Below are 14,772 nucleotides of genomic sequence, written 5' to 3'. Positions count from 1 at the left end.
ACCTTGGCAAAGTGTTCGTTCCTGCCACCCCACCCTAAAACACATAGAAGTAACATACAGTTTTGGCTCACTAGTTGTTCACTTAGATTTTGCCTTTTCAGTGGTTCAAAAGTGTAGTGATCAGCTTATCTAGAGTGACAGGTTTAGTGGTCATAGAGATATATAATACATTGTTTAAGTCTTTGGTGTGCAGAATTAAACTAAAACTAATATGGGGTATTCTGGTATATAAAACTAGACCCCCATTTGAAAGTATACTAACCCAAAATGTAATGTTTCCAGCTTGTTGCTTAGGGTTACGACCTATTGTTTAGCTTTGGCTCTGTGGTCACACATGCTCAGTCGCAGCTCTAGGAGTTATAAGACGGTGAATTGTTTGTTCATGAAATAGCAGATGACAGGAATTAGGAACTAATGTGTAAGACTCAGCAATATGGGCATTACATAACAATCAGGGCATTACATGTGGAGGAGGACAACCTCAGCAATGCATGATGGGAATTGTAGTCAGCTACCTACATGGGTTCCTGTTGAAGCCATGTCTACTTCTGCTGCTCCAGGATGGAGAACAAAGGGAGCAAAGGTGTGACACAAAAAAGGTGATTATAATTTTTGTGCTTTGTGTGTAGGAGCAGAAACCACAAAATCATGGCATTATAGTGACTCACTTTGGCATAGGCATATAGGGTGAGATTTATCAAACATGATGTAAAGTGAAACTGGCTCAGTTGCCCCTAGCAACCAATCAGATTCCACCTTGCATTTTCAAAGAGTCTGCGAGGAATAAAAAGTGGAATCTGATTGGTTGCTAGGGGCAACTGAGTCAGTTTCACTTTACACCATTTTTGATAAATCTCCCCCATGGTACCTACTTTAGACAGAAATCATGCTAATTTTTACTGTCCAGTTAAACTTTTTTTAACTGTTCATAGTAGCTTCTAAAACATGGTTTACCTTTCCGTAGTATTAGTCTAGTAGAGTAATATATCTGTGGAAAAGACTTGAGACATTTTCTGAGAATTATGACATGAAAACTTGTCTGGCTTTGGGCAGCTTCTTTATGTTAAAAGGGTTCCTCAGTGTTAAAGCGTAACTGTCATGTTTTTAATTTATTGCAGAAATCAGTAGTCTAAGCGATTTTAAGAAACTCTGTAATAGGTTTCATCAGCCAAAAAAGCCTCCTTCTGTACTCAAGAAGCAATCTCCCAGCCTCCCCCCCCTGACTTCTTATCTGTGCATTATCAGGCAAACACGTCTTCATTACAGAGAAGCCAGTGAAGACGGGTTCTGCTCTCTCCATTGTAAGCCTATGAAGGGGGGAGGGGCTGAGGGAGATGAGGGAGCAGGAAGAGGTGACATGAAGGTCAGCTGTTTGTAGGCTCTCTGGGCACCTAAACCGCAGGATTCTGGGGTCAGAAAAGTCAGTGTTTATCTATGAACTTACTGAGAGAAGATTGCAGGGTGTTGTGCTTTGCAGGACTGCTCTGTGCTCAGTCACTCCTAACAGCCCCTCCCCTCTCCATAGCCACATAATGGACACAGAAATCCTGCTTCATCTGATGTGAGGGGGGAGGCTGGGAGATTGCTTTTTCAGTACAGAAGGAAACTCTTTTAGTACATAAAACCTATTACAGAGCTTCTTAAAATCGCTTGTACTATTGATATTTAATGTTTTCAGAAAAATGACCCTGAAATAACAGTTACGCTTTAAGCTGAACATGGGTTGCAGTGATCAGGTGATCAGGTGGTCTGTGGTGGGACACAGCAACAAGCATTCAGTTTAAAAATATGGATGTTATTTTTTAGTTGTTCACACAGTTTTGCTTTTTTCACCGTCCTTTGACCATTTACTATTGAACTCAATGGACTTTTTAATTAAAGACTCACCCAAAGGCCAATTAGTCCACCAAAACTAGAATAATGTACCAACAGCCGTTATTGCACTGATGGACGGCTAAACTGCAAAATGACAGACGTAATTTTTTTCTTTTCAAAACCGGAGAGGAAAAAACTTTGTGGGAACATAGCCTCTCAATGATTTCAATGTACCGGTAATGTAATCTATGTACATGCTCTTTAGCCTTTTCTACTAATAGATGAGGGCCCTGTATGGAAACTTCCCATTAACTCCAATCATTCTAATGACTATATTGAAACAGTACAAAGAAAGGCTATGTTCACATAACGTTTAACAGCTATGCAACGGACGCTGTTAAACAGCCATCCGTCAGGCTGCACTCAGCCCGTTCCTGCAGCCGATACCTCCGTATCGGCTGCAGGCATGTTCTTTTTTCACAATTGATTTGCGGGCACCGGCGGCTGTGCCCGCAAATCAATTAGCCATTCTCCCCAATGCAATGAGCGGCCACGCTGCACATTGCATTGTGTGAACAGCTGATGTTTCCGGACGCTGTTCAGTGAACAGCGTCCGGAAATAATTGACAGGCACATTATTCTAACGCCCGTTCTAAAGATTGGGCGTTAGAATAACGATGTGAAAACACAGCATGTGGCATTGCATTGATTTCAATCCAATGCCGCTCCTGCAGTAAAGAACCGACGCTGAGGCAATTGCAATCAGCATCCGTTCTTTACTGAAAAGAACGTTGTGTGAACATAGCCAAAGACTGCAATGGTGGAGAAAGTAAAGGCCCTCTTACACTGAACGATTATCGGCCATTCAGGCAATGGCCAACAATAATCTAATGTATATGACCAGCTTTAGAGACTTCCTGTAGTAAAAGAAGAATTACACAAACTGTCCTTAAAGGGAAGAAACTATATTTTTGTTACTATACAGACATGATAATGTGCTTTTACTCTTGTCAGATTGAGGCTATGTTCACACAACATTTTTCAGCTCCGTTTGAAGATGACGTTCGTCATTTTGAGTCCTAAAGAACGGACATCATTTAGCGGTCTAGCCTTCCCTTAGTGCCTGCTGTTGATGATTGTTGTCATTATTCTAGTTTGGGATTACTAATTGGACTTTGGATGCGGCTTCATTTGAAAGTCCATTGAAATTAATAGTAAAAACGGAGAAAGGACAGTGACAAAAGAAAAACTGTGTGAACAACTAATAAAAAATGTCCGCTGTTTGCAAAAGACGTCCGAAAATAATGAACACAAACATTATTTTGACGTCCGCAGTGATAACGTCTGTTATTCAATGCATTGTGTGCATTGGATGTCCGTCCTTCCATTGAATTCAATGCATTGCCATTGTAGTCAGTTTAGTCAAGGCAAAACGGACATTATTTTATATTGCAAAAGTGGCCGTTGTGCGAACATAGCTTTATGAAGACTTCAAAGTCCAAAAAGAGCACTTTCCCATTTAATTGATGCTCCAGCAAGCTAAATCATGGCAGCATATGGCTATTTATATCTGTGTTATTTATTTATGTGTATCCCCATCCAGGCTTGCTCTATCAACACGCATGACTGTTTGTGGCTGTACAAGCTGCAAGTCATAAACCTCAGTGTATTAGTCTAAAACAATGAAACCATAAAGATAATGTACAGGGCAAATAAGCATACGCATTGTACTAGAAGAAAATTATTACTCTTTCTAATATCAATTTACGATAGCATTGCAGGTATATGGAAAGCCTAAATTTTAATATATAATAAAATACATATAATAGACATTATAATAATATTTAATATCTAATATAATCTTAGAGGGTTTTTTGTGAGACTAAGCTATCCAAATAACCTAAGAATTGGCAGATGAGATTGCAGTATACATTCACTGAAAATGGCTCTAAAATCTTTTTGAAATGAGTGAGAAGAGGGAGAAGGGAAAGTTGTAGACCAATATCTACATTGTGCTTCCTAATAAATAACTGTGGGTTATATAACATTAATAAGCCCCATGTTACATGTTGTCCTTGTGTTTACTGTCTACATTATTATATACAATATATGCGCTAATTGTATCCATATGGTTCCCATTATCAGACCGGGCCTATCCTTTTGGATATCTGGATGGTATATAATAGTGTTTTACAAAAAGTAAAGTATGGAATAGTGTAGTAGACAGGTTATTCTGTGCCTTAGGATTTTTTTTTAACAAAATAATGTTAAACAGATACAATATTAGCCTTTTGGTAACAGATGCTAATGTATATTATCTGTAACATCTGGATACCTTGGGAGGTTCCAGTGACATCACAGACCCATCCTCCTCCAAGCTACTCCTAGACTGGCAGTACTGCATACAGACATGCAACAAATGTTTTGCATTGAAATGTGCATAGAGTGGTAGTCAGCAATACCGCCTGTCTGAAGGGAAACTGACTAGAGTCAATGGGGAATCTCCAATGATGTATCTGTCTATGTGAGTATTCTTGCCATATATATACAGTGGTGCCTTGGATTACGAGCATAATTCGTTCCGGGACCGTGCTTGTAATCCAAATCCGCTCTTAAACCAAAGCAAAATTTCCCATAAGAAATCATAGAAATGCAAACAATTGGTTCCACACCCCAAAAATAATGATTTATTATTCTGAATAACAGGTAAATCTAATGAAACAAACATTCAGAAACAGCAGAATATGTGATATTATAAGTTACTGTACAGTAATGAGGAGGATGGGAAACACAAGGGCTGACAGAGACTGCAGGGAGCATGAAGGAATGAGCAGGGCAGATGTGGGCACAGTATAACAGCGCTCTCTGTCCGGGAAGAGAGGGGTTACAGCTATGCAGAGATTACCCCCACAGTCCTGTCCCCTGATGTAAGCCCCAGCCTGGAGTGGATCTGCTATGATTTGGAAGGTGAGGGAGACTTCCTGGGTCGGAGTACAGTGCTGTAGACCCCGCTATGCAGACCATGCCCCTCCCCCATTCGCACTCCCACCCAGTCCAGGGAGCTCTTAAACCAAAGCAATGCTCTTAAACCAAGTCACAATTTTTAAAAACTGTGAGCTCTAAAACCAAAACGCTCTTAAACCAAGTTACTCTTAAACCAAGGTAACACTGTATATATATATATATATATATATATATATATATATATATATATATATATATACTGTCCATACATGGTAACCGGCCATATATGGACAGTTACATCATCGGAGCTTCCCCAGGAACTCCCTTTTGGAGCACTTAATGTATCCCACTGTGTGCCTTTACAGTCAGATATACTGAGTACTGTAGATATACTGTACATCAGGAATCCTACCAATGTATACCTCTGCAGGAGAGCAAAAATGTGATGTCACTGGCTAAAGATGATCAATAGAACTAGCAACACAAAAAGGGCAGGAAAAGATCAAGTCTAGACCCTTATTAGTGTCAGCACATCATGAGTACATATCTTGCACATCTTTGCTTTATAGAATGGGCATAAACCCCTATTTGCTCCCGGATGACTTTATGGTTTTAGTATTAGCTGAATCTATAGTTTCATATACTTTTAAAATATAACAAAAAGGTAAGCACTTTCCGATTGAAGATAATGGAAATGTTGTAGTGGCAAGGATATTACTATGGCTGGGGTAAATGCCTAATTGTTCCAGTTGTAGCAATATAAGTCTATATGTGTATGATATACAGATGGAGGTTTTTAAAATGGGAAATGTTGGTGCCTAAAGAGTTCCTGTGCAATGTATGCACCCATTGATTTTGACGTGCGTTCACACATGCATATTGTTCCTGTGAATGTCTTGTCTCTTCTATCTGTGTCATCTTGTTTTTCAACCCTTAAAGAAGAGAGAGTTAAGGGTCCTCTGCCTGAGAAAGAAGAGGAGAATGCACAGGGGGGAGAAAGCAAATCTACTGAGTCCTCCATCGTGGGGCTAAGCAAGGTCCAATCAGATTCAGGCTCTGATGTGACCCAGCACCATGAAGAAAATGTTGTGCACGAAATAAGTGATGACACAAACATTGCAAAACATGAAAGTGAATCTTCTGCTGTTTTGTTGCCTTCCTTACCAGGGGAAGGTGTGTCCTTTGTAATATCTGCATGTAGCTGCCCCTCAACCCCAGCTCTAAGTGCATATCCAAGGCTGTTCCATTCTTCCATGTCCTCATTATTATTGGCTTTGTCTTTCTGCTAAGCTGACTGCTATGTTATATATGCAGAGCATTGAGAGCATTGATGATTTGTTGTCCTTCCTTAGTAGCTTGCTGCAAGTTACTTTGCCATGATACAAATATGCTTTGCTGCTAAGCTGTTGCTTCATGTAAGTCTTCCTCTGCCATGTTAGACGTGTTTGCCAGTCACATTGCTGATAACTGTATAGCTCTCTGTTTTTATTTTATTTTTTTTCTTTAAGTTACTATTGATTCTAACTATTTTCATATATATGCTTAGTCTCTAAAACTTGTTTTATCTCATTTGTTTGTGTTGTTGTTTTTATTGCTTTGTTAACTTTTATTTTTTTCAGCAACTGCTATTTCCTACTTCTTTATAGCATGTCCTTTTCCATTCATTGCAGTCTGCGGCTGCCCATTATTAGGCTATAAGTTAAACTGTGTGCCTTTTTAGTGTTTCTTTTTTCTGTTTGTATGCGTGTTGCATTTACAGATATTATAACATGACATTTATTGAAGGAAATATTAAATAAGGCTAATGTATTTAAAGGGGAAAAAACAGAAGAGGGACGCCTCCTTGTGCAAAAAAAAGAGCAAATTTATCCTATCAGGGTGCTATAGGATGCACGGACCTGGAGGAGTTGTGCAATGAATCAGCACAACTCTATCGTAGGTATACACAGACTGACACCGCAGCTGTTCCTGGGGGTAGCACCACCATAGGTGGGGAGTAAGCAAGCAGTAGTGTGACGCTAGGTTACTGGACCAAGCAGTATCAGTGCAGATGTAGTGAGATTCCAGGCCATGGTCTCGATCAGGGACTACAGCGTAGTTAGACCAAACAGTTCATTTATTAGCAACGCGTTTCGGCCTGTTAGGTACAACACAGGCTGATCCACTTCAAGACTTCAAGGGGTTCTACTTGGTCCAGTAACCAAGCGTCACACTCCTAAATGTATTCAAAGACTTCTGGGATAGTTACACTGCCCACAGACATTAGTTCTGCCACCACTCTCAGGACTAGGGGAACAGTCCTACTGCCCTCTGGCATCTTTCATAGGCGACAGCGTGGATTTTAACCCTTATTGTTTGTCATTAATAAAAACAGTGCTAGATGTAACCAGCAGTTGCCTACCCCACTCTATCTATAAAAAAAATACCATAATATTCAGGCAAACAAACCAGCTTATTGAAGAGTTGAGCAAGGCAGCTTGTTGCCAACCAACAATCTTATGCCTATGCCCATTTAATCATTGCAGTGAGGATAGACTAAGACATCTGAGAGATTTTAAAAGGAGTAGGAGTACATGGAGAGCCTCTGCTACATATTTCAGGGGAATTTCTTATGCTGAACTCTATGAAAAATTTAGACGTATAAGTGATGCTCTACTGGAAAAGGAAGACACATACAGTAGTTCAGTGATCCTCTAAGGGCTCTTCATGTTTATTGCTTTATAGAGTTGCTGCCCCTGTTTCTTAAAGAAAATGAGCAAGATGAACAAATTCTGGAGGGGGATCAGGATCAACACTTAAAATGTACTCTTCCTTCTAACTTCCAACTCTCAACAGTACACCTGTACATGATGCATCAGATGTGTGAATGCATCCAGGAGTGTACTGCTCAGAATTCTGGGCTGTTCTCTTCTGAATTGCTGCACTACATGCTGGATTATATTACAAAATTGTTCCTGATTCCACCCACCGAAGGAAAAATTAGTTATACAGTACATAGAACTAGAACTATAAAAGTGATATTAAAGTGGATCTGTCACCTTAAAATGTCACTGTCCTTATACCTTTCAAAATCTAAATTAACAGTAGATGTGATATAAAGAAATTTTGCAGTTTACATTCATTATTTTGAATTATACTTACCTGTATCAAGCTCCAGTCTCCTGAAGGTAGCTTTTTAGTCTTGTGCTGGTTAAAAAAAGAGAATAAATGCAGAAAGTGCCATCCAGTATAGAGAGCCACAGCTTAATGCATCCATCAATCAAATGATTGATGCCTTCTTTGTGAGTGTGCAGATGACCAGGACTTCCTGTGTTTAATCTCTTTTTTTTTTTTTTTTCTCCAAAGAGTCCAAACACAGGAAATGCTGTGTTTTTCATGACATTGCTAAATAATGTAAATTGCAACAGGCTTTATTTCACATCTACTGTTGATTTAGATTTTGAACGTTGTAATGACAGTGACAATTTAAGCATTCTGTCCTGTCTACAGTATAGCATTGGAGCAGATCGATAACTGCTCCACTCTGGACTAATAAGTCTGGAAGGCAGACACACCTACTGATTGACAGTCTCATTCCTTGTATGTATTCTGATACAGAGATAACTGTCAATCAGTGATTGATAATGCCCTCAGACTCATAAGCTCAGAGCAGGTAAAGATCCTCACCAGATTATTATTATTATTATTATTATTATTATTATTATTATTATAGCCCTTCATGCGTAGTAACATGCTGCCAGCAGATGGAGCAGCATTTAAAGAGACAGATCTATTTTAATTCTTTACATCTGTGCAGTCTGTTGTGAGGCTATATCCTATAAGCTTTAGACCATTAGGCACATGTGTTGAAGGTTTGAATTCTTATATTTCGTAAACCAATATTATAATAGTTATAAAGAAAAAAATTACCTCAAACCACATGGGATATAAAGTTTTTTTTTTTTCCGATGCGTCTGTATTTGCTTGTATTTGTTTTAACCTGATACAGTGTAACCTGATTAATAATACATTTTTTTGAAACGCTTGTAAAGAAAATGACCTCTTAGATTGGCTTCATATAAAGAGCCTTATGGATAACATTGTTTTAGGAAAAAAAATTACAAAAATTTAGTTTTGCCTTTAGCAAATAGCCATGCTGCATATAAAAATTATACCATATGTCAAAGTTTTTTGTGTTTTCTCATTAGGTAAAAAATAAATAAGATGAAATAGAAACTGGCCGTACATTTCAGATAGTTGTTATTCAACTATCTCTTCCAACCTCTACCCTCACTTGCACACTCAGCTCGACAAACCAGACATTTATTATGAATGGGGAGAAGGGACATAGCCTCTGTTCTTGAAGGAAGTGTTGGGAGACCCCCTTACACCTTGGATAATCGATCAAACCCACTGAAATCACCAAAATTAATTTAATGCAAATGAGGATCAAGTGCCCGGGGGGTGTTCCCCAGCATGGCAAAAGTATAGACAAGCCCAGCCCATCCTGCTTGCATGACCCTAGGTGATAGTGATTGTGAATGTTCAACTGCAGAGACCTCCACTGATCAAGAGAATAGAGGTCCCTTGCCCCATGAGTGAATGGAACAGCAGACACATGTTTGGTCACCATGCCATTCACTTGATGTTGGACTACCTAAGATAGCTGGTCACTATACTCAGCTACCTTCAGCAGTCCCATAGCGAATTATTTAATGGTCAAAATTCTGTTAGTTAAATTTTTTAATATATCTTTACTTGTTTTGAAGTTCAGTGCTTCTAATAAAGAGCTCCAAATTCCCGACATAGTCATACAATTATATAGATATAGTATTATTGTAACAATGTATATACTTGCAAATTAATTATTACAGTTAATAAGTAAACAGTATGCAGTAATCTCCCATAATACCACTGGTTGTGGATGAAGGAAGCCAACTTTGAAAATTTAGGCAAATAGTCCTAAATACCTCCATAAGTTTTTGCACTCTCAGCCTCCTATCTATCTATCTATCTATCTATCTATCTATCTATCTATCTATCTATCTATCTATCTATCTATCATATGAACAGATCACTTGTTCTAATCCTACTCAAATATAACATTTATAATATATATGGTAATCAGGTTACAGTGTATGGGGCCTATGCTTCTAAAGTAAAGTTCTGATTTACAAATAAGTATGTTTTTGCATTTGTTGGCTATGCTTCCTTTGGCTGTGGTGTGCCTTATTATATTGCTGATTTAATATGTTGTGAAAAAAATCAAACTGCTTTAGATGTACTTTCAGCCTCGAAGACGGGGGCACAAGGACAGTTGGATTCTCTGCCTTACTCTGTGGAAGCTGTAGACACTGAAGATATTCAATTGGTGAAAAGTAAGACTGAGGAGAAAACTAAGCAAGATACCATGAAACCAGGATCTTCTGAGTATGAGGGAAAGAAATCAGAGAAAGAAGAGGAGAAAGTACCATCAGCACTACAAATGTCTGATGTAACATTTACAATGCCACACGTTTATTCATTTTCTATAGAGCCTTGTACTCCAACATCTCCTGAAGCTGAACAACTTGACTTTAGCAGGGCTGAAGCTGAAGGCAAAGATAGCCTTTCAACAGAGCATGCAACCAATGAGAATGAAAATATTTTTTCTAGTTTTCCTTCTAGTCAAACTGAAACCTCTTTGCAACATTCCTCAATACTGGACAAAGAACAGACTATGAAAGATGAACTTTGCCCACGTACTCCGTTTCCTGTTACAGAACCAATCGAAAAACATATTAGTACAGCGAAGCCAGATATTTCAGACAGCACCAAAGGTAGTTACCAGGGAGAGTTGGCTCATTCAGAATCTGACACCATCAGTGTTATGAAACAAGAGGGCATCCCATGTTCATTGGCATCTAGTGCTTTATCTGATATAGAATCTGATAAATACATTGAGAAAAGGGATGAGAGTCATTCCAAGTCAGATATACTAGGTCAGTCAGACATTCCAACAAAGCAAGATGAGACTGTTGCTAGCAAGTCTGATGGTAGCATAGAACAATTGAAAGAGTCCAGTAGTCAAGATGAATTGATGAGCTCAAAAGCTACAGGTCACCTTGAGATGCACGATGCAGAAAAAATGGACGCGTCTCTGGTGAGTAGTACAGAACCATTTGTGCATGACAAAAAAGACACAGTACTGGAATCCCATAAAGAGAATGTTTCACCAGAGGCTCAGACAGAGCCTCTAGATGACCATAAAATTAAACTGGTTGAAGATAAGTCTGGAATGTCGACTTATTTTGAAACATCTGCATTGAAAGAGGAAACATTAGATAGTAAGGTTCAGAAAAGCAGCGATTACTATGAGCTGACCGACATCAAAGAGCCTCCATATGAAGCCTGTTCAATACCACATTTAGCAAAAGGAGATGATGAAGAAGAAGAAGAGGATGAAGATTTAGCACCGATGCCTGATCAGAAAAGCAGTCCCCCTGCACAAGATGTCGGCTATAGCTCACTGACATCCACAAAACTCCAGTCAACTTTAGCAGCAGGAGATCGTCTGTTTACTATTGATCCAAATATCTATTCAGACAAATCAGAATTCCTTAGTAAAAATAAAGATGATCTAACCCTAAGCCGTAGTTTAGGACTTGGTGGTAGATCTGCCATTGAGCAAAGAAGTATGTCCATAAATCTCCCTATGTCTTGCCTTGACTCCATAGCACTAGGCTTCACTTATGCTCGTGCCCATGATCTGTCCCCACTAGCCACTGATATTTTGTCTAACACAAGTGGAAGCTTGGATGAAGGAGATGAAGCTGATTTACCAGCAACCACTCCTGCAATAGAAAAGGCCCCTTCATTCCCAGAAGAACCAGAGCAGGAGGAAGCAGAGGAAGACCAGAATGAACCAGTGAAAGACACAGGGAAAGACCGATTTGAGCTAGAGCCATTATGTGAATCGCAGTACCCAGCAAAGGAGTACTACAAAAATGGTACAATTATGGCACCTGACTTGCCAGAAATGTTAGATTTAACAGGTCCAAGGTCCAGATTAGATTCTGGTAATGCAGAACCTGAGGCCACTAGGAGAAAGTCTGCAAGCTCTGAAGTCATTATAGATGAAAGTAACGTAAGCCAAGAAGCAACTATGATAGAAGGTAGCCACCTTCTTGTAAAGACTGATAGCCAGCAAGAAGAATTGGGTTATTGTGTTTTCAATAAGTACACTGTCCCTATGCCATCCCCTGTTCAAGATAGCGACAATCTAAGTGGTGGTATGACAACTCTTTATGATCCGTCTATCATTGAGGTGAAACTAGCTGCTGCCGAGAAGCTTGGTAAAGAAAGACATGATGCCTCAAGTGACTCTTTTGGTATGGGCTGGGACGTAGAGGCTGAGAGAAAGGTTTGTGAAAGTAAGCTTGACACTGTGGTAGAAAAGGGTGAGGAACAGATTGATGTAAAAGAAAGTCAGGTTACCACTGAGCAGAAAACACAACTGGACAGTGCTGAAGCAGTAGGGAGAAAAGATTCAGTCTCAGAGAAGTTAGTTGAAAAAGAAAGTGAAGAGGCAATTACTGAAGATAAGATATCTGTAAGTGTTTCAAAGGAAGAATCTACCACTAAACTTTCTGAAATTGACACTTGCCCCATTACTGTGTCAGATATATTAGAAATGGAACAAACAAAGTTGTCTACTGAGGAAACATTTAGTCACCAGCAAGTTACTGAAACAGCTAAAGTTGTACCTCAGTCACAAGAGGAATCTCAGCCCAAAAATGAACCTGAAACTCAGGAAACAAAGGAGTCTGATTCTACTATAGTGAAGGCTGAGGAAGATGCTTCCCAGGCTAAAGAAGCCTCCAAGCTGTCTGAAGTGGACTTGAAAGAGAAAGGGCCAAAGCCCGACTTAGTGCATCAAGAAGCAGTTGACAAAGAAGAATCTTATGAATCCAGTGGAGAACCAGAACAGGCTCAAGATTCATCACAAGAAGTATCCAAAGATGTAACCACCACTGATGTAAAGGAACCAGGCATTGAGGAAACGGCTACAAACATCACAAAGGAGCCATCAGAACATATTGTTACGTCAGCAGATGAGACTGAAGGAAAGGACACAGAAGAAGTACAAATTAAAAAAGAGAGTGAACCTCAAGAAGAACAAACAGTTGAGGAAGTTGTGACAAAGGATGAAGTAGGCCATGAGATTCAGGCTGTAGGTGACCAGAAGGTGGTTGTAGATGATAAGGAGGACCTTGAGGTAGAGGTGATAGAGGAATGCAGCAAAGATATAACCCAAGAAATCCCACAACATTATGGCGAAGAAGAACTTGTTGAAGAACCATCTCCAGAGTATTTGGAGGAAGCGACAGGTATTATTGAGTCTGTAGTTACAGTTGAAGATGACTTTATTCAGGTGGTACAAACTGCTACAGATGAGGGGGAAACAGTGGCTCATAATGTCCGCTTTGCTGCATCTGAACCTCCTGAAACAGAAGAAAGGCCTTTAACAGAAGAAGAAGAAGAGGAGGAGGAGGAAGAGGAGGAGGAAGAAGTAATAGAAGAAGACTCCCATGATGGACCAAGAGAAGGTTCACCTTGTATGCCTGCTTCTCCAGAAAAAGAAACCGAATACCAGACAGAAACACAAGATGATTACAAAGATGAGACAACCATAGATGATTCAGTACTGGATACAGACAGCATTTGGGTGGACACACAAGGTGGGTAACATTTCTCTTCTTTTTTATTAATTAAAGTAAAAACACTAGATCTCAGGAATTAATTAATATTAATGAAACCAATAAAATAGCAGTATGCACATGTGTGGAGCTGTAGATGTATTGAGAGCTTTTTATATACACTACAACCTTATGTGGCATATACAGATATATGGTACATGTGCATGTTTTGTCATTTGCACATTACCCTGAATTGCCATGGATGAGTTTAGACAATGTCTTCCATTAAATGGGTTATCTTAAGATCAAAGAGGATAGGTGATAACTATGTGACAAGTTGGGGTCTAATTGATGGGACCCCGACCATTCATGAAAATAAGGGTCGCTAGTTGCCGGAGTGAATGAAGCAGTAGCAGCGCTCATGTTCAGTTGCTACTTTAATCACTTGATATGGTACTGCCAAAGATAGCTGAGTGTTGTACTTGCTATCAGTATTCTCTTAGCAAGTAAATAAAGTAGTGGCTGATGACGTACACGACTGCTTCATTCCTATGTAAGACAAGTTAACCCCAGTCCGTTCCCTTTAAAGGTCCACTCACAAGACAAAATGGCTGCAAAAAATATTACTAATATCTCAGAGACAGAGGATCCAGTCTTAAATGGGAACTCAGGGCAAAAAATGTTTTCTTTCAAATCAGTTATATGCATTTGTAATCTACTTCTATTTAAAAGTCTCAACTCTTTCAATACCTATCAGTTACTGTATGTCCTGCAGAAAGTGGTGCATTCTTTTCAGTTTGACACAGGACTCTCTGCTGCCTTCTCTGTTCGTCAGAGGAAGCAGGAAAGGTTTGGTATGGGGATTTGCTACTGCTCTAGGACAGTTCCCGTCACAAACAGAGGAGACAGCAGGAAACACTTTGTCAAAATGGAAATAATACACAACTTCCTGCAGGACATACATCAGCTCATAAGAACTAGAAGATTGAATATTTTTTTTTAAAAAAAATTACAATTCTATATAACTTTTTGACACTTTCAGTTGACTTGAAATAATTTTTTTTGCCAGAGTACCCCATTTAACATACTAGCAGCTTGTCCTATGGAGATATTCTCTCTTTGTGGCCCATAAAACTACAATGCAGCCATTTTGGCACAATAAACAGCTGTCATCTCTTAAAGACGACAACAGCATAATTACTAGTTTATTAAGGAGAAGGGGCGTATTAGGTAACCCAGCAGACAGATCCACTGCTTCTATTTCTACAGAATAATTTATACTGTGCCATTTTAATTTCAGTGAGTCACTAAACTCAGATGTAGGATCTTAAATTAA

At 39.2% G+C, this 14,772-nt stretch overlaps 1 protein-coding gene across 16 annotated transcripts in view; it reads left to right on the top strand.

Annotated features, from left to right (window-relative positions):
- The window catches only part of MAP2 (microtubule associated protein 2), a 176,007-nt gene that overhangs the window by 141,424 nt on the left and 19,811 nt on the right, over positions 1-14,772 (top strand). For 13 of the 16 annotated variants that reach the window (XM_069983246.1, XM_069983245.1, XM_069983238.1 and 10 more), the window contains one exon: positions 10,038-13,478. The exons of the other annotated variants lie outside the window; for them this stretch is intronic. In XM_069983246.1, coding sequence (XP_069839347.1) covers positions 10,038-13,478 — 3,441 coding nt within the window. The remainder of the gene's footprint in view (positions 1-10,037; positions 13,479-14,772) is intronic. 16 annotated transcript variants of the gene reach the window in all.

This window comes from Dendropsophus ebraccatus, chromosome 9 (genome assembly GCF_027789765.1).
Source record: "Dendropsophus ebraccatus isolate aDenEbr1 chromosome 9, aDenEbr1.pat, whole genome shotgun sequence".
NCBI lineage: Eukaryota > Metazoa > Chordata > Amphibia > Anura > Hylidae > Dendropsophus > Dendropsophus ebraccatus.
The sequence above is the reverse complement of the archived record's forward strand: the minus strand, read 5'-3'. Positions and strand labels throughout refer to the sequence as shown.